General features: G+C 43.8%; 1 protein-coding gene across 1 annotated transcript; it reads left to right on the top strand.

The window, feature by feature from the left end:
* The first annotated feature begins 1,058 nt into the window (after positions 1 to 1,058).
* Positions 1,059 to 27,283, top strand: ARSL (arylsulfatase L). The gene is made up of 11 exons (XM_068534128.1): positions 1,059 to 1,515; positions 6,270 to 6,314; positions 6,893 to 7,054; positions 8,613 to 8,734; positions 11,565 to 11,687; positions 13,821 to 14,244; positions 15,753 to 15,889; positions 19,082 to 19,216; positions 19,591 to 19,753; positions 21,981 to 22,102; positions 26,843 to 27,283. The coding sequence occupies exons 2-11, from the start codon at positions 6,292 to 6,294 to the stop codon at positions 27,196 to 27,198; spliced, it is 1,767 nt and encodes a 588-aa protein (XP_068390229.1). The 5' UTR covers positions 1,059 to 1,515; positions 6,270 to 6,291; the 3' UTR covers positions 27,199 to 27,283.

Raw genomic sequence — 27,283 nt, 5'->3', positions numbered from 1 at the left:
AAGCCACGGCGGCCGAGTTACAAGGCCTCGTAGAGCTTTGTGAAGACCATGTGTGGTTTGTTTTGACTTCTGGGCAGTGGTCCCCAGTTATAGCACTGGACAGGGAGACGACTGCCAGGACAGAGTTCAACCTTGACTCAAAATCAGTCTTCCCGCCGATCCCAAAGTTCTATTGCCTGGTCCAGCTCGTCCTTCTGGCTCTGTCCTTTGCCAGATGTATTTCTCCAGGGAGTACTATGCCCCCAGACAACATTCAGCAATGCCTATGGTTGTCACAGTGTGGGATTGGGTGAGTCCTACCAGTAATATCTGGTGGGTGGAGACTAGGAACGCTACTCAACCCCTCACAATGCACAGGACACCCCCTCTATACACAGTAAAGAATTATCTGGCCCCAAACATCGGTAGGGCTGTCCTAGAGAATTCCATCTCATCACTGAGCAGAGAAGAGTGGGTTGAATTTCAGGCGACCTGGGAGTTTTGACTTGGATCCCAGAAATGTGTCTCCTTTTGGTTGAAGTTTCAGAAAAATAACTGCAAGCATTTTGACAATCTTCCCTCCTGAGCAGACCTGACCCAGAGCGGTAGGTATTCCTGAGTAAAAGGCAAGTACGCTTTATTCTATTGATCTGATAAATTCATAAAGAAGTTTTGCAGCTGTGTAGTTCCAAGACAGATACTTGGCAAGCATGAATCTCACATAAAACGCGTCAAAGTTCAGGCCACAGAGAGTGAAAATGCAAAATGGCTTTACGGATGGGTGTCTTTACACAATTCAGCACCTAGAAGTGGGCAGAAAGTTCCTCTTATTTGAAAAAGTCTTTGAGAAGAATCATTCTTACATAAGATGTCAACTGAAACATATCTTCTGAGAACATATAGAAAAATGTTTACATTAGCGAATAGAAAAGAAAAAAGATTGGCATGCAGCCAAAAAGGAGTTTACACACAGAGTCATGTTATCAGGTAATTACACATCATTTGCATCTAGAGGTAGTTACAGCTTAGTCAGAGCTATTTTCTGTCTTCTTTTTATTTTGGAGGCGGATGCCAGAGGGGGCAGAAACATGACATTTCAGGACTGTTCCAGAGGGATTTTCAAGGCAACTGCTTTCCTGCTTTGAGACACAGCCAGCAAATGCCCCATCTGAGCAGGCGGGTTTCAACCTACTTGTGAATGAAAGACTCCCTGTTTCCAGCAAGAGTTGTCAGAGATCCCTCTGCAGGCGTTACAGTTTGTAAATGAGAACAGAAGGTCTTCTGTAGAAACCCGAAAGGCACGGACAGCAGATGCCAGGGACTTCCCGGCCCCTGTTCTGGACAACCTAACTTGGTTTCGGTACGATCCTTGTTGCTTTGAAGAGTGAAACAGCCGGCACATGCGTGGACCGGAGAGAAGTCCTTGACTCAGAGCTGAGATCGTGTCTCCTGGCAAGAGGACCCAGAAGACTGGTCCCCCGGAGAAGCAGCCGCTCCCTGACCTGCAGCTGGCCTGGCCCAGAGACAGCCCTCCAGGTAACCGGCTTTTCTTGAGATGCCAGCGCGGCCGCTCCAGCCCGGCCAGCGACCCTTTGGCAGCCCCACTAAGTACACGCGGCTGCAGGGCACACTGCAGCATCTGGCCGTATTTTAGAGGCAACTTTCTTAAAAATGGAAAGCAAAGATATCCATGTCAGATTTTTGCCTTGGGTGATCTCTACAAGGAATGCAGAATTAAGTTCAGAAAGAGAGTGCATGTAACTACACGAGATGCTAGGTGATTCTGGAGCGTGTGTACTGGACGTTGAAGCGACGCTAAGATTAGAAACTGAGCCGGGTTTGGGAACAGGGCCCAAGTGTAGTGGAGAAATGAGACATGCTGCCTGGGGTCTGGAGAACAGCGGGGAACCAGGGGTTGTAATTCTTTCTCCCCTGGAAGAGCATCAAAGGCTACAGTATGGGTAATACTTCATTGAAGGGCTTTCTTTCTCTTTTTCTGTATCATTTTTTTTTAAATGGTCAAAGTGTTTGACTTTTTTTTTTTTGGTAAGTATTCTTTTTTTTTTTTTTTCTTCAAATCTTTATCGGAGTATAATTGCTTTACATTGTTGTGTTAGTTGCAGAAGAAGCCAATAATACAAAGTGAATCAGCTATACGTATGCATATATCCCCATGTCTCCTCCCTCTTGCATCTCCCTCCCACCTTCCCTACCGCACCCCTCTAGGTCGTCACAAAGCATGCAGTTGATCCCCTTGTGCTTACTGAGATATAATTAGCAGATAACATTGTGAGAGTTTGCAGCGTACAAAGGGTCAGTTTGATACATTTCTATGTTGCAATATGATTGCGACAATAGCGTTAGCTAACACTGCTATCACCTCCCATAGTTGCCATTGCTTTTTTGTGTTGAGAACAATTGAGATCTAGTCTCTTAGCAACTTTGACACTTAACATTACAGCAGTGTTGAGTGTAATTGCATTACAGCAGTGTTGAGTGTAATTGCTGTGGGGCGGGTTAGCTCTCCAGAATGTATTCACCTACATGTTGCAAGTTTCCATCCTTAAACATCCTCCCATTTCTCCCACCCTCCCACCCCCTGCGGACCACCACCCTACCCTCTGCTCTTTCTTTGTCTCTTTCTTATGGAAAGTTTTCTCTGGTAGCAGGGATCCAACATGAAGAAAAGCATGCAGTGTTCTAAGGGATAAGATGCTGTGTTCATTGGAACAGTGGACTGTGCCCCTTGTGTGTAGCTAAATATAGAAAGCCTATCACTTAAGAGGTAAACCAAAGATTTGATAAAACTAAACCTCGTATGACATGTCCACCATGCTCAAGTGGCGTATATACGCTCAACTCTAACCCACCAGGAAAGCAAATATAACCAGTCACATTCTCCAGAAAAAGTCAGAAGAAGCCAATAGTATGTTTTTTCTGGGGGAAAAAAAAAAAGATTAAAATAGATGTAAAGAAAACAATCATATCTACTTTATACTATATTATATATTTTCATATTTTTATATATGGTTATTGTGCATTATATATTTTATGTATACATGTATCTATATATACATATACATAAATGTATATTATTTCGTGTATAAATACATATAAATAAAAATGTTCATATAGACCTCCTGAGAGGTAAAGATTTGTAGCCAAAAATTGCAAAATGGAACGAACGAAAGGGTAGGGCGAATGCCAATGGTGTGAAAAGAAAGCATTTCCAGGTTTCCTCCTCTGCTCAATTTGAGATATGCCATCCGAAGTGTCCACGTGTTAAAGCAGGTCTAGTAGGCAAAGTCCCCAATGCTCTCTCCTTCCATCAGAGAGTAGAGTAGTTTCATCCATGACATACATATTGTATGAGTCCAACTCCATGACATTCTGGAAAAGGTAAAATTATGGAGGCGGTAAAAGGATCAGTGGTTGCCAGGGGTTAAGATGGGAAGAGGGGTGAATAGGCAAAGCACAGAAGATTTTTAGGGCAGTGAAACCACTCTATATGATACTCTAATGGGCGGGGGTGGGGTACATGGCATTGTACCTTGTCCACGCATGGGATGTACAACACCAAGAACGAACCCTAAAGCTAACTCTGGGCTTTGGATGATACAGAAAGCAAACAGACACAATCACCGTGCAACAGGTCACCCACCTGTACACCAGCTACCAGAAGCAAAAAAGAGGCACCGTGCCAGGTAGCTCACACCTCACTAAAATCCTTCCTCGAAATGTATAAGGCAAATAAACAGCCTGTGCCTTGGTTCTAGACCTTGCACAGCCACGGTAGGTCTCACCAGGCGTGATGGGAACCCTCAGGCTTTATCCCAACTGAAAACTTCCCTGCTACAGAGGCAGTGACCCCAGAGAGCCATCCAAAGAAACCTGTCTGTGGGGTTTCTTGCTGCCCAAGCCCTGTCCCAGTTGCATGCAATGGTCATCTGGCTGACCACAGGTGCACTGCCCTGTCCTTGCGCTGAGGAGGACGCAGCTTGGGGAGGTGTGAGAAAGCACCTGAGTTGCAAGGGAGCTTGGAAGGAACCACTGCTGTCTTGTGGGCAAGGGCTAATGTCCAGAGAACATGAAGAACCGGGAAACATCAGGCTAGCTCAGAAGGAGAAGGGTGGAAGCACACTGGGGCACTTCTCCTTGGAGAAGGCCCTCCATGCAGTGGTCCACGCCACTGCACACACAGCCAGCCAGCAGCTAGTCTGCACCTTCCCAGGGGACAGCTTAGATGGAGAGGGTGAAACTCCGAAAGGCTGGATGTCCCCAGCTCGGAAGCTCACCCACCACGCAAGCCAACTTCTCTTCAAACAACTCATGAGCAGAGCTTCTGGGTCACTGCAAAAGCCATGCCAGGTCAAGGGCCACTGACCCCCAGGAGCCCCAAGTTGGCTTCCTCATGGCCACAAACAGGCTGCCAGGGACCAGCATTTTTACGACACATAATGTTGCCCAGTCACCCATCGACATTCTACCTTTATTGGGTTTCCAGGGAAACAGAGCTAGAAAGTTAGCACAAGGTCTGATTCTCATGCATCAAGGGACAGGATTGCCAGTTTTCTGCAGAAAGCAGCTGTTGTCACCAGATGGCTTTGTAGACAAGCAAATATACGTGTTCTTCCCCTTTCCTATTATTGTTTTGTACAGACAGCAGCATACCACACACTCTCTCTTGACTCTTTTTCATTTTTGATTTTTTCATTTAAAATATATTGGATAAACAGAGAATGTGGTCCATCCACACAATGGAATATTATTTAGCCATGTCAGGGAATCCTGACACCGGCTACAACGTGGGTGATCCTTGAGGACATTCACTAAGTGAAATAAGCCAGACACAAAAGGACAAATCCTGTGTGATTCCACTTACATGAGCTCTCTAGATTCATCAGATTCATAGAGACAGAAAGTAGGATGATGGTCTCCAGGGGCTGGGGAGTGGGATGGGGAGAGAGTGTTTAATGTGGGCAGAGTTTCCGTTTGGGAAGATGAACAAGTTCTAAAGATAGATGGTGGGGATGGCTGTATAATGATGTGAATGTGCTTCATGCCAATGACCTGTACACTTAAAAATGCTTAAGATGGGAAATTTTGTTATGTGTGTTTACCACAATCAAAAAAATTTTTAAATATGAATTGGAAGTCATTTCATATCAATATTTTATCACTTAATTTTGCATTTTCCTTTATACTCCTGCCTTCTATATCGGGCATCAGGAATCTCTGGTCTGTTTGGCAAACTCTGCCTGTTTTTGGAAATCAAGTTTAATTGCAGGACGACAAGGGCCAGTCATCTGTATTGTCCGTGGCCATTTCCATGCTATGACGGCAGAGTGAAGTAGTAGCGACAAGACCATCTGGGCAGAAAAGCCCAAAATATTTACCATCAGCTCTTGATAAACACATGTTCTACATTCTTTTTTTTTTTTGGCCGCGCCTTGAGGCTTGCAGGATCTTAGTTCCCCGACCAGGGATTGAACCCCGGCCCCGGCAGTGAAAGTGTGGAGTCCAAACCACTGGACCACCAGGGAATTCCCTACATTCTTTTTTTTTTTTAAGTCACATCAGGACTCAAACGCAAAGGCAGACACCCCAAACCAGCTGGTTTTACCTCGTCAGGCTGGAGCAGAATTCCAACCAGGACAGAGCCACTCCAGCTCTGCCCACAGCCTACCTCCTGTATTCTGCTGCCAGATACGTCGTTTGCACACTGGCTCCATTTCACCCAAGGGCCTCTCTCGAGGGCGTTCATGGCTTCCTCAAGCTGAAACACGTTCCACTGGAGTGGACCATCCACTTTGTCCAGAGCTTGTGCAAGTAAGAGCCGTGAGCCACGACCTTGGTGAGGCCCCAGAATTCCAGAACCTTCAGCGGAAACGTGGCTTTGCTTACTTGCTCCATGTATGGGATTCAAGATCCATCTGGACCAAGCATGGTTTCTGGCAGCCACGCCTGGATCTGGAACACCTCGGGAACTTTCACCTACAGGGAGATACCTTTCTGTTCTGACAGAATGCCTACAAACCAATCACACTCTGACTTAAGCTAGAGCTAACAAAGTCCGTGTTCTACATTCTAAAGACAGCGTTCAGCATTTGTAAAACTTTTTTAGTAGGGAAGAACACTCATTCCTTTATGAGTTTTTAGTAGTTAAGATGTTACTGATAGCCTCAGAGAGAATCAAAGTTTCCCTTCTCGTTACAGACTTACTATTTTACTTACTGCATTAGTTCATTTTCTGCTGCCTGTGTTAATATAAACCTCTTTATTTCTTACAGGAAATACAAGGAAAGAGAGGACATGTTACACCTGGAACACTCTTGGTAAGATAGGATTATGGGCAAGCGTTCGTCTTCTATTTCTGCCTCTGTGTTACTTCATGTCGCTTTCTCAGAATGCATTGAGAGTAAACGGATCTTTCTCGATTAGTAACTGATCACTGCCCTCCTGAGGGTTCACGATTAATATACATGTGCCGTGCACCCTTTCCTGGGAGGTACTCCCCGGCAGCTACGGAAGGAATTCCATCTCGCTCTTCCCAATCCAGCCGTGCATCAAGCCTTGCCATGGGGCAGGTGTCTGGTTTTCCGGGAAGCCCAGGACGCAAATTCCACCAGATTCAGATTTCCATCTTTATTTCATGCTGCTGCTGGGGATTGGAACCCCATTGTCCTGCTATTTATTTGCGTGCCCAGGGTGGCATCCATAAAAGAATGAGTTGTTTTTAACTTAAAAAAAAAAAAAGAAAGAGAGAGAAAAAAATCAAATGCCTAAGAGGTGTATTCAAACTCTTCTGAAATGGGATGATAATATCAAAGTCCCCTAAAATAGTGACCCCAACTTCCCACTTACAGAAGTAGTGTAAATAAGATGGAAAGCAGCATGAAGCCTTGTTGGGCAGCTTGTTTTTCAGGAGCTGGCTGGCTCTGACAGTCGGTGTGCTTCTGGATTTGAAGCTCTCAGCTTGCAGCAGTCTATCTGGTTCCCGTCCAAATATCCTTCTTCTGATGGCAGACGATCTCGGCATTGGAGATGTCGGCTGCTATGGCAACAACACCATAAGGCAAGGACCAGAGAATTGCTCATCTGACACCCCGGTGCAGAGGCCACTGATATTGCATCTGACCCTTGGTCTGTGCAATTCCAACTATAACAGAATTGTACACACATCATTTCTTTGAACGCCCTTGATCCTGCCTTCTTCCCACACCTGCACTAACCCCAGCTCAAATGCATCCTGTGTATGAATAATCGTTTCACTGTTAAGTATGATCTCCATCAGCACAGCCTCTGGTGGACAATGGGTTTTAAATCCTTGCTCTTGCCTGTAAGCCAAAGACCAATATCAGGTTTACCTCACTCTCCAACCTCCATCCATCAAGCCAAATCCACCCACTCACACATGATTTCAATGCTCCCGGATCAAAATCTCTGCTTCAGATAAGTCCCTGCCCTCCTCACCCCGAGATATGACATGCACATCTCCCATTGCTAGTTCACCTATCGTAAGATAAACCCACCCCATCAGCGTGGTCCCTTTCTCCTTGTCCTTGAGTACCAGCACAGGCCCTACCCTGAAGCTGCATCTGAATCCCACCCTCACGTACCACTGACAGTGTGTTGTCGTGGAGTCAAATCGTCCAGCTAGGATTAGCGTGCCCACACAGCTGTGCTTAAAACGCGTAACCAACAAGGACCTACCGTAGAGCGCAGGGGGCTCCGCTCAATACTCTGTAATGACCTAAATGGGAAAAGAAGCAGCATAGAAACATGTCTGTGGAGAGCTGAGTCACCGAGCTGTACCCCTGAAACTAACGCAACATGGCTCATCAACTCCACGCTAATATAAAATAAAAAGTGAAAAAAAAAAAAGACTGTGAGTCCTAAGTGAGAAGTCACTGTGGAGTCTCGATTCTGGATCTTTTATCGTATCTGTCTCAGCACCAGTAGTATATTGTGGAAACTTGGTAGATAATAATGCAGTGGATATTTCTTCGACGTTTCAGAAGACATTTGAAGTTTTTCCACTGCCTTTTTTAAAATTATTAATTGTTATTGGACTATAGTTGCTTTACAATGTTGTGTTAGTTTCTGCTGTATAACAGAGTGAATCAGTCATAGGTATACCTACAGCCACTCTTTTTCAGGTTTCCTTCCCATTTAGGTCACCACAGAGCATTGAGTAGAGTTCCCTGTGCGATACAGTAGTTCTCATTAGTTACCTATTTTATATATAGTAGTGTGTCTATGTCCATCCCATTCTCCCAATTCATCCCACCCCCCCTTCCCCCCGCCCAGTATCCATACGTTCGTTCTCAACGTCTGTGTCTCTATTTCTGCTTTGCAAAGAAGAAGTTCATCTGTACCATTTTTCTAGATTCCACATAGAAAAGATATTATACGGTATTTGTTTTTCCCTGTCTGACTTCACTCTGTATTACAGTCTCTAGGTCCATCCACGGCTCTGCAAAGCCGTTGTCTTTTGGTCATTCCTAAGAACGCATGCATGTGTTCATTGGTGACCGGCAGGTTTTCTGTTAAGTAGGATGTCACTATGTTTATGGGAAAAGCCTGTGTCTTTGTTTGCTGAGGAATAAAGCAGTTAATGTTTCCGTCTGTAGGACTCCGAACATTGATGGCCTTGCCGCGGATGGCTTGATGCTCACGCAGCACATTGCTGCTGCTTCCGTGTGCACACCAAGCAGAGCTGCTTTCCTAACAGGCAGATACCCTCTCCGATCAGGTTTGTCCTTCCTCCTGTCTAACCACACAGTGGACAGGACCATGCTTTTTTTGACTAATCATGTGTGGATTCTCCAGCACAGTGGGAAGAGAGTGCTCTAAGTCCCCCATATTTTTGACCATCAGATTGGAGTCAGTAAGAGCTATAGATAATGAGGTGACACCGGTAGAACCTGGTGCATTTGACTGTCTCCTGTGATGTGAATAACCGTATAAGGCAGACGTTGGCGAACTTTTTCTCTAAAGGGCAAGATATTAAATACTTTCATCTTTGTGGGCCATATAGCCTGTGATACAACTACACAACTCTTCTGTCGTAGCTTGAAAGCATCTCTAGACCTTACATACATAAATGAGCATGGCTGTGTTCTGATAAAACTTTACTTATGAGCACTGATATTTAAATCGCATATAGTTTCATATGCTATGAAACATACTACTTCTTATTTTTTCCCCAACCATTAAATAAAACGTACAAAACCATTCTCCACCTACAGGGGTTAGGCAAACAGGTGGTAGGCAGCATTTGCCCCAGGGGGCATAGCTTTTCAACCCCTAGTATAACATACATAATAATCTACCCCGAGGGATATTAAGGGACCTAACAGGCAATATCATGACTCTGGTTGTGCAAAAGTTTAAGTAACCAAATATGTTTAATCTGAAGAAGAAGGGATAGGGGTCTTCGAAGATTGTTTTCAAATCTCTGCTGGCCCCGTGGAAAAGGAATTTCTGTTGCTCTCTGTGGCCCCAAGAAAAAGATCTGAGACCTCGGAATGATTTTAAAGAGGGAAATACGTCGACAGAATATTTCTCCCATTCCACCACAGGGGCTCCAAAATCATCCTCTTTTGCGTTAAAAGTCATGCAGATCTTTTGTTATAAAGTTCTGGGGTTTTTGTTTGGTTGGTTTTTGGTTTGGGTTTTGGTTTCAGTTTTGTTTTTTGGGGGGTTTTTGGTTTGTTTCCTTTTGTTTCTTTGTTTTTGTTTTTCTGGCTTTTTTGTTTTCGTTTGTTTGTTTTTGGGGGGTTTGGGGTTTTTTGGTTTTTTGGTTTTGGGGTTTTGGGGTTTTTTAATTTGTTTTTCAGAGGGGTTTTGTGGGTTTTTTTGGTTTTTTGTTTGTCTGTTTTGGCTTTGTTCTGTTTTTTCCTCCCAATCTTCTATCTCCCTGGGGATTTGGGTAGAAAGTAGACTAAAAGTTTGAAAGTCTGTATGATGTCCTTCTGCCCTTTGACCCTGAGGCTGACTCCTGGGAGTAGGGACAGACTTCAGACCCTGTATCAGTCAGAGTTCTCCAGAGAAATAGAACCAACAGGACCTGTCTATCTATCTATCTATCTACCTATCTATGTATCTATCTATCATCTATCTATCAGTCGATCATCTATCTATCATCTATCTATCTATCCATCTATCATCTATCCATCCATCTATCATCTATCATCTGTCTATCTATGTATCCATCTATCATCTATCTATCATCTATCTATCATCTATCTACCTATCTATCTATCCATCTATCATCTATCTATCATTGATCTATCAATCTATCAGCTATTTATTTAGGATCTACCATCTCTGTCTCTTACTCTGTAAAGAGATTTATTTTAAGGAACTGGCTAGTGTGACTGTGTGGTTGGCAAGTCCAGAATCCTCAGGGCAGGACATTAGGCTGGAGACGCAGGCGGGATCTGGTGTTGCAGTCTTGAAGCAGAATCCCTTCTGTGTCTGGAAACCTCAGCTTTTGTCCTGGAGACCTCCAACGGATTGGGTGAGGCCACCCACCTGCACGGGGGTCACCTCCTTTAGTTGAAGCCGATTGATTGCAGATGTTAACCAAATCTACAAAAGACTTTCACAGCAACACCTAGACCCATGGCCTAGTGTTTGCATGACTGGGGACCATAGCCTGGTCAAGTTGACCCATCAAAGTGACCCACAGAGACCCTCCTATATATAGTTCCCTGGAACCTGCTCAGGGAAGAATAAATCCTGGACAACATAAGCTGAAACACCCCAACTTTCTTTGTCCTGACCAAGAACTATTTGGTTTTCACTAGCCTTCATTGAACCAGACGCATTCTTGAGGTTTTGGAAAATCTCAGAATTCTCCACATTCCCATAGCATGATCACTGAGAACTTCATTCGCTCTTTGAACCAAGTGGATCCTCTCTGATCAGACTGAGCTGCAGTCATCAAAAAGGTCTAGGAGGCAAACAGCATCTTCTGAATCTTTGGTTCTCAACTGTACACTGCAGAGCTTTATAAAAATATTGAACCTACATTTTTAAATGATTGGGTAGAGGTCCTGAATCTATCAGGGTCAGGATGAATTATATCCGTGGTTCCCTACCTTTTCAGCACATTAGAATCATTTGTGGGGGGACCTTTTAACCATTCCAAATTCCACCCCAGACCAACTAATATCACAATCTCTGTGGTGATATGATAACCAGGTGTCAGGATATTTTAGAAACCCCTCCCATGATTCCAATGTGCAGACCAGTTTGAGAAGCACTGGATTCCATCAAGAGTTTAGTGAAATCATAAAATCATTTTTAATTCTGTTTTCCTTTTCATTTAATTCTCTTTCGGTTTATAACCTTCACATAGCAGGACCGTAAGTCTTCTCACTAACATTTTCAATTAATGAATCATTTCCTTTGCTGACAAAAATAAAACCCATGAGGCCAACCCAAGTTGGAAGTAAATTTTCAACTGAATTTTGAATAATGGAGATTTCCACCAAATGTTCTAAGTTAAAGTGATAATAATGAGGATACAAATCGATGTCTGATTGTAACATTTCCTTGAAAATGATTGATCAAAGGTATGGTGTCCAGTAACGGTTATCGTGTTCTTCAGTGGACGGGCGTATCTGGAGGACTTCCGCCAAATGAAACAACTTTTGCAAAAATATTGAAAGATAAAGGCTATGCCACTGGACTTATAGGTATGGACATTTTCTAAGTATTAAGCACATTACTTTTTTTTTAACATCTTTATTAGAGTATAATTGCTTTACAAGGGTGTGTTAGTTTCTGCTGTATAACAAAGTGAATCAGCTATGCATATACATGTATCCCCATATGTCCTCCCTCTTGTGTCTCCCTCCCACCCTCCCTATCCCACCCCTCTAGGTGGTCACAAAGCACTGAGCTGATCTCCCTGGAGCACATTACTTTTATAGGGAGTTTATAGTCAAGTGAGAAGTTTGGAAATGAAATAGTTGGGACACAGTGGGATTTCTCACTGGACAGAAAGCCCACGCATGCTGGAATCATGTTACTACCCACATTGCTTCGTGCAAAGCAGATGCTCAAGAAATATCAGCTTAATGACATATTTGGCATTTCATACAATTTTCTGAGGCACCATGAGTTAAAAAATTAGAAGTTTTGGGGTGGAGGGATAGATTGGGAGGTTGGGATTGACATATACACACTGCTGTATTTAAAATAGACAACCAACAAGGACCTACTGTAGAGCACAGGGAACTCTGCTCAATGTTATGTGACAACCTAAATGGGAGAAGAATTTGAAAGAGAAGAGATACATGTATATGTATAACGGAGTCACTTTGCTGTACACCTGAAACTAACACCACATAGTTAATCAACTGTACTCCAATATAAAGTAAAAATTAAAAATAAAAATACAACTGCAAATCATCTACAAGACAGCTTTGGTGGCATCACAGGTGTGACAGTAACAAGTTCTCCACAGAATGCAAAATGCAGTTCCAAGCTCCCCACTGCAACCCACATGGAATTCTAAACTAGATGACAAACGATAAGAATCAGGCAACTCACAGATATTTTAAACGATAATCAGGTGTAGAAAGATTTTAACTATATGTCAGTTCTGACTTTTTACTCAGTACAATGAAGAGTTTTATGAGCAATCCTTTCCTGAGGTATCTGATCATACCAAGTCATGATAAAAGCAAAAATAAATCCATTCATGATCTTTCAAAACATTAGCATTCTTTTTCTAATTCTACCAGATTACCAAAAATTTTCATAATGCTGTTTTTCCCCATTTCCTGCCTAGAAATGTGACTACACAGCTTAGAACCTTCCTCTCTGCTTCCATAAGGAGCAAGCTTATCTTTCTATACGTCAACAAACCACTTACGTCATGTGTAGAATGAATTAAAATTAGGGACGGCAGTTTCTTGAAAGGGGCCCAAGGAGTCATGATCATTATCGTGTTAACAGTAATAAATTTTGCTAACAGTCTCCTTTGTTGATCAGAAAGAGCAAAGCTAACTCTTTAGCTCTTTGAATATAGAATCCAATAGATTCGTGGATATTGCTCGGGAAATCACATGAGGTTTTCCGGATGACGGACCCCATTGGGCTGCTGAGAAGGTACACAGAGCGTATCAACACTGCAGCAGTGACAGCACGGAAGCTAATCACCTTCCACTGATTGAACACGACAGGTGGGGTCTGCAAAACCTGTCACCCACCACCACCCTGACTATGATTATAACGAATTAGCAAAGGGACGGAGAATTCTAAAGTCAGGAAATCTTTCGCTCATGCTGGTCACATCAGATGGAGTTTTCTAGAGCAGTGTGACCACTGTGTGCCTTGATTATTGCTCTCCTGTAGACAGTCGCAAAGTCAGGTGGAGTCGACTGAATAAGGGTCACCAAAGATAGCAGGTCCTAAATGCTGGAACCTGCAAATATAACCTTACATAGGAAAAAAGGGTCTTTGCAGATGTGATTAAGTGAAGGATCTTGAGATGAGGAGATGATCCTGGATTATCCAGGTTTCCTTATATACAAGGACAAGGGTCCTTTCAAGAGGGAGACAGACACATATCTGACTACAAAGAGGAGATAGTGAGACCATTGAGGCAGAGACGGGAGGGATGCGGCCACAAGGTCCTCATCCCCTTGAAGTGACCTGGCCGGGCTGTGGTACAAACAACAGCAAACACTGCCCCCACCTCCTCTACATCCCCACCTCATCCCACCACCCAGCAGAGAGCCTAGAACTTGGCAAGCACACCATACCTACTCCCCCAGGGATGATCGGACCATTGTCACGTGTGCATACTTCTTGCCTTTCAGGAAAATGGCATCTGGGTCTCAACTGTGAATCCTCCGATGATTACTGCCACCACCCGCTCAGCCATGGCTTTGACCATTTCTACGGAATGCCGTTTTCCATGATGGGAGACTGTGAGCCCTGGGAAATGTCTGAAAAGCGCGCAGGCTTGGAGCGTAAACTCAACGTCTGCTCTCATGTCATGGCGTTGGCCGCCTTTACGCTCGCCGTCGGGAAACTCACCCGCCTGGTAGCGGGCTCCTGGACGCTGGTCATCTGCTCAGCCATCGTGGCCCTCGTGTTCTTCACGACCTCCTATTTCGTGGGTGCCCTGATCGTTCACGCGGACTGCTTTCTGATGCGAAACCACTGCATCACCGAGCAACCCATGTGCCTTCAAAGGACGACGGCTCTTATGCTCAAGGAGGTCTCATCCTTTGTCCAAAGGTGAGTGTCAAAGGTGGCTTCAGGAGGAAAATGAATTCGGAATCTGCTTCTTCTCTAATGGGTACTGGCGTGGTGAAATGGTCCCAGCTCAGAAAGACATTTTTTGGTAAAATGGGGCATAAATGGTGTTCCCTGGAACTCAACTGGATCCATTGAAACAACTGACCAGTCAGCTGAAATTTGTTGCTGTTCCCTCTTATTTTAGAGCCAGACCAGGGAATTCCCTGGGGGTCCAGTGGTTAGGACTCTGAGCTCCCATTGCAGGGGGCACGGGTTCTATCCCTGGTCCGCAAGCCATGTGGCATGGCTAAAAAAAAAAAAAAAAAAAAAAAAAAGAGCCAGTCCAATTCTTTGAGCACCCCTGGTTACCACAGGGGTGGTTTCTAATGAACATATGAAACTGAATCATCTGTAGGTTTTGCAATAAATTCTAAGTATTTTTAAAGCTCTGTCATCAGGACCAAATGGTCCTGTGGCTAACTTCAGCCTGGATGTAAATGCGAGTGACAGTGACAAAGAGACTTACCAGGCCAGACCAGGAGGGACCCAATGAAAAGCTACACCAAACAGAGGCCACTTCGTGCTCCCCAAAGGGGTTCCAGTAAAGTGGGTGACTCCATGGAACCCCAGCTTACTTGGGTGGTGATCATGTTCTGGAACATTCTTAGAGAGTTCTTGATGGAATTGCCAAATATGGGTCAGGTCTGAAGGGAATACTTTGCTTTCAAATTAAAACAAGCTAACCTGATGTGTCCTAATTAAGTCTAAGAGCTTCACCTTTGCTTCTGTCCTTTAAGGGTATAGATTAGACCATAAAGATCAGGTGAAGACAGGGGAAGACAAAGAATTGTCTAGATTGGGGAGAATCAACTTGAGATTAATAACCCCATATACATCATTTTGAAAGTGTGTTTTTTCATGACTATTCCACATCCTAAACTTCATTGCATAAGAGCAGTTGTAAAGAAAACTGAATGTGCAAATCACTTATTCTTTCAGCTAAGTTTGAAATAGAAAAATATACTGAAATAACAATAAAATAAAAGTCAGACCAGATGGCATCCCGGTATTCTATTTTACTTTCAGTCATCCGAAGTCCATAGAGTTGGAAAACGATAATCAGGAAGAAAAAGACGTATAAAATCGGTGTGGAGGGAATTCCCTGGGGGTCCAGTGGTTAGGACTCTGAGCTCCCACTGCAGGGGGCACGGGTTCGATCCCTGGTCGGGAAGCTGAGATCCCACATGCCGCAGCATGGCCAAAAAATAAAACATTAGTGTGGACTTTTCAATAGACTTTAGAAGGAAGAAAGTCATCACACTGAAGATTCTCAGACACAGGAACGTGGTGCCGTGGAACAGATCTACGCATTTGCTTCTGGTGGGTAGAGCAGCAAAGTCATGTATCTGAGTAAGGACGTGACAATGGAGGTTTGTATTTAGCAGCTGTAGGAGCTCAATCTCAGGTTGACCGAAAAATAACTCCCATCACATTGTATGTACTTTCAGAAACAAGCAAGGACCTTTCCTCCTCTTCGTGTCCTTTCTACATGTGCACACCCCCCTTATCACTACCGAGAACTTCCGAGGGAGAAGTCCCCATGGGCTGTACGGGGACAACATAGAAGAGATGGATTGGATGGTGGGTAGGTACCTGTTCCAGGTGAGGAAGTGATGGTTCCTCGTCCAGAAACTGCAGGAGGGAAGGATGTAAAGCATGAGAAGACCAGACTGCTTACGGTTACTGATAGGAGAGGCATCCTTTGAATGTCGAGGGTCCTCCTCACTCTTGTGTTTTATTTCTCTTTCTTGGATGGGTTGATTTTCTCTTCTCCCCCCAGGAGAATGTACAATGCCTGTGGGTTGGGACGGCCTTGCCTTCTTCTCCCACTGCATCCCCTGGGTTTAGAACAGTGCCAGGTGCGAAAAGGTGAACATTTCCTGACTGAGTCAGTGCTTGAATGCCTGTGTGGGTGTGGATGCAGCCACTTGGCTGATTCTCCGACAAGGGCTCGGTACCCCTGGGTTTCCACGGTGATGAGCTGCAGAGTAATCACCCTCAGAGATTTTAGAGAAAATGTACCTTAAAGAATCTTTTCACAACATCATCTTGGAGTAAAAAGTATGATTTCGGTCAACTGTTGGGGAAAATGAGAAAAATTGGAAGACAGTTGTGCAATTACTCATGTCAAATCTCTTCCCCGGAGGGCCCGGCCCCATTCCCTTCAAGACAAATTCACTCATCTTTGGGTAGAAAAGATTAAGAATGACTGGAAAATATAGGCTATTTTAGGTGATGTCAAACATTGAGTGTTTAAAATGGAATTTCCAGCACCACAATTTGGGAAAAAATATTGTAAATGAATAAATGTACAGATGTATGTAATCGAATAAGTATGGAATGATAAAGACTGAAAATTTACAGTACAGGGTTAAGACCCCGTAAGTTCATCAAGATAAGGAACTCTTCATGAGATACATTTAGAGAATCTTTTCTTTTTTTTTAAATTTTTATTGGAACGTAGTTGATTCATAATGTTGTGTTAGTTTCTGCTATACAGCACAGGGAATCAGTTATACATCTACATATATCCCCTCTTTTTTAGATTCTTTTCCCATGTAGGCCATTACAGAGTATTGAGTAGAGTTCCCTGTGCTACACAGTAGGTCCTTATTAGTTATCTATTTTATGTATAGTAGTGTGTATATGTCAATCCCAATCTCCCAGTTGATCCCTTGCCCTGCCTTCCCCCCAACCCTTGGTAACCATAAGTCTGTTTTCTACATCTGTGACTCTTTTTCTGTTTTGTAAATAGGTTCATTTGTATCATTTTCTTTTTAGATTCCACATATATGATATTTGTCTTTCTTCTTACTCACTTCACTTACTATGATAATCTCTAGGTCCATCCATGTTGCTGCAAATGGCATTATTTCATGCTTTTTTATGGCTGAGTAATATTCCATTGTATATATGTACCACATCTTCTTTATCCATTCCTCTCTCGATGGACACTTAGGTTGCTTCCATGTCCTGGCTATTGTGAATAGTGCTGCTGTGAACACGGAGGTGCATGTATCTTTTTGAATTATAGTTCTGTCTGGGTATATGCCCAGTAGTGGGATTGCTGGGTCATATGGTAACTCTATTTTTAGTTTTTTGAGGAACCTCCATCCTGTTCTCCATAGTGGCTGCACCAATTTATATTCCCACCAACAGTGTAGGATGGTTCCCTTTTCTCCACACCCTCTCCAGCATTTATTGTTTGTAGATTTTTTTGACGATGGCCATTCTGACTGCTGTGAGATGATACCTCATTGTAGTTTTGATTTGCATTTCTCTAGTAATTAGCGATGTTGAGCATCTTTTCATGTGCCTATTGTCCATGAAGAATCTTTTCAGTGTCTCCCCTTTCTCTCTGTCCCAATTTAAAACTCAGTCAAGCAACTGAATGACACATTTTTTTTAACAAAAATCATTTAGAATGTAGGTTGGTGGAGCTCAGATTATTAGGGCAGGGAAACTCTTCTGTCTGACACTATAATGCTGGACACAAGACATTGCACGTTTATCAAAACCCACAGAATGCACAACACAAAGAGTGAACCCTAATGTAAACTATAGACTTTAGTTAATAACAGTGTATCAATATTGACTTATCAACTATAACATTGTTCAGCTAATCTATAAACCTAAAACTGTTGTAAAAGCCAAAATCTATTAATGAAGGGGGAGGAAAATCAATAGGGATACAAATTTTAAAATCCTTGTCCAAAAGAAAGCAACTAAAGAGGAAGAAATGGCCAAAGTACAGACGGAACAAAGAGAAAAAAAAATTAAAAGCAAAACTCAAACAAACAAAAAGAAGCAATATGGTTGATTTAAAACTAACCATATAGAGACTTCCCTGGCGGTCCACTGGTTAGGACTCCATGCTTCCACTTCAGGGGGGCCAGGTTCAATCCCTGGTCGGAGAGCTAAGATCCCACAAGCCGCAGCATGGCCAAAAAAAAAAAAAAAATGCAGACTTGGTCAGACTGTATAAAAAAGCAACACCCAAACACCAAAGAAACACACTCGTTTTTTTAAATCTGTAACTTTTAACCAACCACCTTCACCCATTTTTTCCCACCCCTCACCCTCACCTGCAGTAGCCACCAATCTGTTTTCTCTTTCTGTAGGTGTGGCTTTTTGGATCTCACATATAAGTGAGATCACACAGCATTTGTCTTTCTCTGTCTGACATATTGCACTGAGCATAATGCCCTCAGGGTCCACGCATGTTGCTGCAAATGGTAGGATTTCCTTCTTTCTCAAGGCTGGATAATAGTCCGTTGAATGTCTACACCACATTTTCTTTATTCATTCATCCATCGATGGACACTTGGGTTGCTTCCATGTCTTGGCTATTGTGAATACTGCTGCTATGAACATGGGGGTGCAGATATTTTTTATGTGACTCTAAGAAACTTAGAACTGCCACTGAAAACTATTCTTCATCCATGTACAAATGCCTTTATCAGCGGCCTTCCTAGCCTATCCTGCTCCCTATCCTTTTTTCTCTGTAATCTTCTTTTGCCTCACTTTTAAGGGTTCACGACGTTGTCCTATGCAGCATGTACACTTGTAGCTTTCCTGAAACTTTTTGGAAACAGGATTGGGCACACACAAAGACATTTATCAATCTTAGATCAAGGATGCTTAGAATAACACAATTATATTACTGCTTACTCCCATTATGCTTTAATACTAAAGACTCATTTTAATGAAGCGTTCCAAAATTTGGTTTAAGAGTTTCTTCTATTTTGACTGGCACAAACGCATCTATTCTTTGCAGGGCAGATCCTTGATACTTTGGACACGGAAGGTTTGACCAATAGTACCCTCGTTTATTTTACGTCGGATCACGGGGGATCCTTAGAGGCTCAGTTTGGAAACAATCAATATGGTGGCTGGAATGGGATATATAAAGGTAAGGGTGAGACATTCCCAGATCCATGAGTACTGTCTTTATCTCTTCCCAGTAATTCCCAACCCTTTCTCTGGAATGGGAGTTTACAAAGCAAAGTCACAAAAACCAAAGGAACCCAAATGATTGTTGTGGTCAACAGAATAATGTCCCCAAAGATATCCATGTCCTGACCCCCGTGTGGTGGAAAACCAACACCCAGATTAATAAATAAAACAAAATCTATGCTCTGCCAGGGAGGAATGAAATGTCATCATGTAATTAAAGAGGGAGGGAGAGAAAGAGAGATTTAAAACAAATGGAAAGGTTAAACCACCCGGGTAAGCAACCACTTTGGATTTTCAATCACATTCTTTCCTGTTCATGTTTGAACACAGGTGGCAAAGGCATGGGCGGCTGGGAAGGTGGGATCCGGGTCCCGGGGATACTCCGGTGGCCCGGGGTGCTGCCCGCCGGCCGCGTGATCCACGAGCCCACCAGCCTGATGGATGTCTTCCCCACTGTGGTCCAGCTGGGGGGTGGCCAGGTGCCCCATGACAGGTACAGAGCAGCCCAAAGAAGGCAGTTGCGTTTTGTGTAGAGCCAACATGTATGTCAAACATCACTGTCACTTTTGTTTGGCATAAAACATCCGTGAGATCAGTATCTGGAAAAACGCTCATCATTCTCTGCTGGGATCCAACGTCTGCTTCATTTTATGCACACAATGTCCTTCTCTTCTCCTCAGTCTTAAGTGGAGCCATTTGATTTTAAGGATGATTGTCACTGAAATGCATCAATGAATTTACTAACGATTCATCACAAGTGATTCCTTTTGATGTAGCGTAGTAGGAACTTTTCATGATCCCAGTTTTTCTTATTTATTTATTATTTTATTTATTTATTTTTGGCTGTGTTGGGTCTTCGTTGCTGCACGCGGGCTTTCTCTAGTTGTGGCAAGCGGGGGCTACTCTCCTTCATGGTGCGCAGGCTTCTCATTGCGGTGGATTCTCTTGTTGCGGAGCACGGGCCCTAGGCACGTGGGCTCAGCAGTTGTGGCTCGCGAGCTCAGTAGTCGTGGCTTGTGGGCTTAGTTGCTCCGCGGCATGTGGGATCTTCCCGGACCAGGGCTCGAACCCGTGTCCCCTGCATTGGCAGGCAGATTCTTAACCACTGCACCACCAGGGAAGCCCGATTCCAGTTTTTCTTCCTTTAGAAATTATAGAAAATTTGGGAGGAATAGAAAGAAAATAAAATTATTTCATAAACTTGACAACGTATAGATGAATACATAATTAAGTTATATGATACCTATATACTATATATATTTAGATATATTTTATATATATTTTTTATATATTTGTATAAAATATGTCAGTATATATCTATAGATATATATGTACATATCTATATATGTTTAGACACTTTATGCATGGACAAAAATTTTAATGGCTTTACAGTATTCTTTCAACTAACCTCTTACAGGTGGACATTAGCCCTGTTCTTTTTTGAAAAAAAATCTGGCTTTGTCATTTTACTGCCTGTCATAATTATCTTCTTAGTAAAAATCCCTGGAAGTTGAATTCCTGGGTCAAAGTGTATGGGCATTTACTAAATCTCTTGATACATTTTGTCAAATTGTTCCCTAGGAATTGCTACTGGCCGTATGTGAGAGTATCTATTTTTAAAATAATAGAACTAAAATCAATTTAATTTATACATGTAATTTATTTATTGTATATATAAACGACACATACAGTATGTGTGTATGCACATATACATATATATGTGTGTTTTCATTTCCATTGCTTTATCAGCAGAGATGTTGAATATTACAGACCTATAGTTTACATTCTCCTGTTTTCTCTTTTCTTACATTGAATATCATGTCTCTGGTTGATTTTCTTTTCTCCTAATTGGCTGCTGATTTTTAATATTAATTTATAATATCTCATTTGTTTTAAAAATAAAAATTTGTCCATCATGTATATCACAAATGTGTTTTGCTAGAAGATAAAATTCAGCTATATATTGTTGCTTGGTTTTATTTATATATACATTTATATATATTTATACACACACATATGTAAACATATGTGTGTATGTGTATATGAATACACATGTTTGGAAATGATATATATTGTGTATATACATAGTGTCTATATATATGTGCTATATATATGGTGTGTCTGTGCGGTATGCATATATTTTATGTATATACGGTGGGTATATATATCACATATCTATGGTATATGTATATGGTATGTGTATATGTATATATATTGTATATACAGTATATATAATATATAGTGTATATATTAAATATATAATACATATATTGTGTATATATATTATATATTGCATATATATTGTATATATGTATATTTGTGTATAATGATATATATTGTGTATATAATGTATATATATTTTTATATAATAATGTATATATGTACACTATATATGCATATATATTTCTTTTATTATATATATTTATGAAATGATTCCAGGTCTTGTTGAAGAATACCGCATATTCTATAACGACTTAAAGCTCAAATCAGTATAAAACCAAGCAGGTGTTTCCATTTTGTTCACCTATTTGTGCCTTCAGAATAAGGCTGGGTGGACCATTACTTCAGCCGAGCAAGCTGGACCCTCCAAGATCTTTTAGCCAAAGGTGCTGTGTGCAGGCGGATGGTATGCTGACTGCCCCAGGGCTGCCCTGGGCTTGTTAAGGCTCACGCCCCACTTCCAGCAGCCCCGCCCTGAGTCCCTGTGTTCCTGCCTGTAGGGTGATTGACGGCCGGGACCTGCTGCCCTTGCTGCTGGGGACAGCCCAGCACTCGGGCCACGAGTTCCTGATGCATTACTGCGAGAGCTTCCTGCATGCAGCCCGGTGGCACCAGTGGAACAGTGAGTAGCCTGCATGAAGAAGTCACGTCTTGAGGCGTTCTCATTTTCTGCTTCTTTATGGCTTGCATTTCCACACGAGCTCCTTTATTTCCTTCTTGGCGGTATTTTTCTTCTGACGCCGGCAACGTCCTTTAGCAGTCGATCATCCTGTGGTGATCGGAAGGGAATTCTATGGTTTAGGCTATGGCTATGGCTTTCCTGTCCCCCAGCCCCATGAGATGAGGTGCAACTTTTATCATCACACACACACACACACACACACACACGTACACACACAGGTGTTCCAACCTGATTCTAACCTTTCCAGTCTGTCCTCTTAATCTACATTTGCTTTCCATGTGTCTTAACTTCATGACACCATCTCATATCTGTTATATTAATGATAACTTTGTAAAACAAGCAGTGACATGTTTAGTGAATAATTTTTGCATCTCAAACTTTTCTGGGCTGTTTTGGCCCAACGGTCCTTTCAAAAGAATTGTAAAATCATTTGCAAGTATTTTTTTTTAATCCCACAGGAATATCAATGGCCATTGTCTTCAACATATAAATGATTTTGGGGGGGAAAGTGGTATCTTTACAATATCAAATTTTCCCAAACTGAGGCATGTTATGTCTCTGCACTTCTTATTTAAAAACTATTCGTTTTACCAAGCACTTTATTCCCTTACCAAGTCATTTCATTGTATTTTAATTGCTTCCATATTTATAGCTAGATTCTCCATCATGGTCTGACTGGAGTTGCTTGAGGTTTTCTGTTTCTATGAATTTTTTTAAATCCAGCTCTTGGATTTACTAAACAACTGTATTTTTAAATTTTCTAACCGCTTGAGTTCTGCCTCTACCTTGGTCTGTGATAACAGACTTTCAGCTATTTGAGTTTCTTCTCTTTTCTTCATTTCTGTTTCCCTCTCTATTATTCTGCCTTGCCCTGACATTTTCTCCCTTTTTTGTGGATTTGCCTTAAGGACTTGGTTTTCTTCCAGGGTTTGGGAAGGCCGATAGACCTCTTGCAATTCAACTCACTCTTTTTTCTTTATGCCTCAAAACCATTCTCTGGACATGTCCAGTTGTCTGAAACAAGAATAAAAGAATACCTTTTGGAATCCCCCTTATTTGAGGAAGTTACCAATAGATTTTTTAAAAATCTCCCTCCTTTTCCTATCCATCCTTTTCAGTAGTATCATCATCTGGGATGATTTTTATTGCTACATTTTTGGGTTTTTAAGAATTACATATCATAGATTTCCTCTTTTAAGATTAAAAAAAAAAACTTTCGTTCAGGGACTTCCCTGGAAGTCCAGGGGTTAAGACTCCGTGCTTCCACTGCAGAGGGGGACGGGTTCAATCCCTGATTGGGGAACTCAGATCCTGCATACCAAGGGGCGTGGCAAAAAAAAAACAAACTTTCATACAATTACCTAGCACAATCTACAACTATTTATGCTTACGGATAGTTTTTATTGCTACATTTTTGCTTTTTCAAACTTACATACTATAGATTTCCCCTTTTACAATTTTTAAACAAACTTTCATTCAATTGCACAGTTCAGTCTACCAGAATTTATGCTTAGGGATGATTTCTATTGCTACGCTTTTGAATTTTCCAAGTCGCATGTTATAGATTTCCCTTTTTAAGCGTCTTTTAAAACTTTCCTTCAGTTCCACAGCCCAACCTTCAAGCACTGCGGTGAGTGGCACCGATACCTGGGATCAACGTCCGTCCTCTTTTCCTTTACCCAGTGGCTGCCCCATTTCTGAACCTCTCTTCTCTCAGTTATTGGGCAAATATCTCAATTTTTTTTCAAGGTAGATAGAGAGTGTGTTCCTACTTTCTTTTTTTTTTTAACTTTTTGTTTTTCGGCCGTGCCACATGCCATGTGGGATCTTAGTTCCCCAACCAGGGATCGAACCCGTGCCCCCTGAACTGGGAGCGTGGAGCCCTAACCACTGGACCGCCAGGGAAGTCCCCTGTTCCTACTTGCCGTGTCTCTTCGACGGCCCCCTCACCGGCCTCCCCAGGTCCACTCTTCATCCCACTCCCATTGTCCACTTAGCCCTCCATGAAAACCTTTCCAGGACCACCCACCATACCGATTCCTCCCTGTGACGTGAGCCAGCCCCTCCCCTTCTCTGGAACAAGAGCTCTGACCCTAGGAGCCCCCAGTCACCAAGCTCCAGCAGAACCATGCCCTGTGATTCTAGAACCTGCAGTTACTGCCTCAGGGCCTTTGCACAACCCGTCCCTGCCATCGAGAACATCCTCAGAAGGCTGACCATCCTCCGTTCTTGACCTTCACGTCCCGCCTCCACTATTACCCCACCCTGCACCTTGCACACACACAAACCTCCGCGTCCACCTTCCATCACCTGGACCGCTTGTATTTTCTTCCAGGCATTCGGCACTCTTGGCAATTTTCTCATTTCTGGTGACTATTTACCACTCTGGCCTGAGTCCCCTCCCTAGGACTCTGTCTTCTCTCTGTACTCATTTGCTGAACAATGAAAACAATCACGGACATTGAATGAGTGTCCGCACGATGCCAATGAACTCATTTTACCCTGAAAACCCCTGCAGATGACAATTCCTGTCCCCAGTTCACAGGTGACAGAACTGACACTTGTTAAGACAACAGGTCGCAGGGCTTCCCTGGGGGTCCTTTGGTTAAGGCTCCACGCTCCCAATGCAGGGGGCCCGGAGTTCCATCCCTGGTCAGGGAACTAGATCCCACATGCCACAGCTAAGACCCAGCGCAGCCAAAGAAATAAATAAATATCAAAAAAAAAAAAAAAGACAACAGGTCACCATAAATGCTTAGAAGGGAACAGAAGCCAGAGATTTTAATCGTGGTCCCATAAAAACACCAAACCACAGTGGTGCCAGCCTGGGAACCAGGGCTCGGGCAGGGAAATCTGGTGGCTGTTGGGACAAAGGGAACGGGACGCCCGTCTGAGCACAGGTCTTGGTTGCCCACACTTGCTGGCTGCACGGGGATCCCTGGCCTCATCCTCCTCTCCTGCCCAGGTCCCAGGAGCAGCCCCAGCCCTGCCCCGCCTCCCTCCCTGGTCCCTGGTCCTGCTCCAGGATCCAAGGGAACCCTCCCGCCTGGTCCTGGAAGAGGCACGGCCACCAGAGTCCCGCTCACTGCCCTCTGGTTGCACGTGTGGCTTCCCCAGACTTGCTGCCCTGCGAGGATGCCGGGGATGCCAGAGGGAGAGTGGGGGGCCTCCTTCCCCAAGCAGCAGGAAGCCGCAGGGCTCAGGCTGTGCGGTTCTGGGTCTGACCCACGGCCGGGGGGCAATGCTGGTGTGAGGACAGCCTCAGTGTCTCCTTCCATTTGGTCAAAATCGCTTCCTGAGGCTGAGCTAGGTCTGGTGCCAGCTGACCTCTAGTTAGTAAGTCTTCTCAGACGCTGGAGGATGTCTGTTACAGATGCGTGCTGCTCTCTCCCTCCCTTCTTTTCTTCCTTCCTTCCTTCCCTCCTTCCTTCCTTCCTCCCCTCCTTCCTTCCCTTCCCTCCTTCCTTCCTTCCCTCCTTCCTTCCTTCCTTCCTCCCCTCCTTCCTTCCCTTCCTTCCCTCCTTCCTTCCTTCCTTCTTTCCTTTCTTCCTTCCCTCCTTCCTTCCTTCCTTCACTCCTTCCTTCCTTCCCTCCTTCCCTCCTTCCTTCCCTCCTTGCATCCTTCTCTCCTTTTCTTGGTGGAACCTTCACAGCTAGAGAGAAGCTCGGGAAAAACATCATTGAGAACAGCTACTGCCCTGTTAAACCTCAGAGAATTCACTTAGGAAACCACTGACCAGACAAGTAATTCATTCTTTTTCGTAAACAGCTCTGTGGCGCTGTCATTCACCATCTTAGCTCGGGATGCCAGAACAAAATACCACAGACCAGGGAGCTTAAAATAACGCACACTTATTTCTCACAGTTCTAGAGGCTGGAAGTATGAGATCAAGGTGCCAGCACGGTCTGGTTCTAGGGAGGACTCTCTTTTGGGTCAGATTCGGCCACCTTCTCCCTGTGTCCTCATGTTGGGAAGAGAGAGCTCTGGCCTCTCCCTCTTCTTATAAGAACACGAATCCCATCCTGGTGGCCCCACCTTCACAACCTCATCTAACCCTAATCACCTCCCAAGGCTCTATCTCTTAATCCCATCACGTTGGAGCTCAAGGCTTCCACAATGAATCTGGGGTTGAAGAGGGGGAGGACACACAAACATTCAGTCCATAACATTCACATAACCATAAAATTCACCCTTTTCGAATGTAAAACTTGAGTGACATTTAGCACATTCACAGTGGGTGCAAACCTCACCGTCATCTAGCTCTATAACATTTTCATCACCTCCAAAATGAAACTCCAAACCCATTAAATAATCACTCCCCCTCCCCCCGCCCCCAGCCCCTGGTAACCATGAACCCACTTTCTGTGTCTGTGGATTTGCCTGTTCTGGACGTTTCCTATAAACGGATCACACACTGTGTGTCCTTCTGCGTCTGGCTTCTCTCACTGAGCATCGTGTGTTTAAGGTCCATCCGCGCTGTAGCCTGTGTCAGAGCTTCACTCCTTTTCGTGGCTGCATAATATTCCACTGTGTGGATGGACCCCATGCTGTGTGTCCATCCATCACTTGAGGGACACTTGGGCTGCTTCCAGCCCCTGGCACTTGTGAATCACCCAGCTCTCCAGCAACGTGTCCTGTTTCTCCATGCCAACCCTCCCCAATTCTTGTCCTTCCTCCAGGAGGGGCCGTGTGGAAAGTCCACTACGTGACCCCGATGTTCCACCCAGACGGAGCCAGTGCCTGCTACGGGAGAGGGGTCTGCCCATGCTCTGGGGACGAAGTAGCCCGTCATGACCCACCGCTGCTGTTTGACCTCTCGAGAGACCCTTCCGAGGCTCACGCCCTCACGCCAGACACGGAGTCCTCGTTCCATCAGGTGATGGAGAGGATCACAAAGGCCGTGGAGGACCATCGCCGGACGCTCAGCCCGGTTCCACTGCAGCTGGACATGCCGAACAACATCTGGAAGCCGTGGCTCCAGCCCTGCTGTGGTCGGTTCCCCCTCTGCTGGTGCGATCGGGAGGCTGACCCATGATAGCCGCCCGCCCGGGAAAACGAGGTCCCTGCTCCCTGGAGATCGTCCTTGGGGTCAAAATAAAATGGCCTGATGTCAAGCTGTC

This window comes from Eschrichtius robustus, chromosome X (assembly GCF_028021215.1).
Source record: "Eschrichtius robustus isolate mEscRob2 chromosome X, mEscRob2.pri, whole genome shotgun sequence".
Taxonomy (NCBI): Eukaryota; Metazoa; Chordata; class Mammalia; order Artiodactyla; family Eschrichtiidae; genus Eschrichtius; species Eschrichtius robustus.
This window is presented reverse-complemented; position numbering and strand designations above follow the sequence as displayed.

Bases quoted from the DNA above. Each gene is read 5' to 3' on its own strand.
- ARSL (XM_068534128.1), top strand. From the start codon at position 6,292: ATGTTACACCTGGAACACTCTTG. The intron at 8,735-11,564 runs GTTTGTCCTTCC...GATTGATCAAAG, and splicing joins CAGATACCCTCTCCGATCAG to GTATGGTGTCCAGTAACGGT. The intron at 22,103-26,842 runs GTGAGTAGCCTG...TCCTTCCTCCAG, and splicing joins CCGGTGGCACCAGTGGAACA to GAGGGGCCGTGTGGAAAGTC.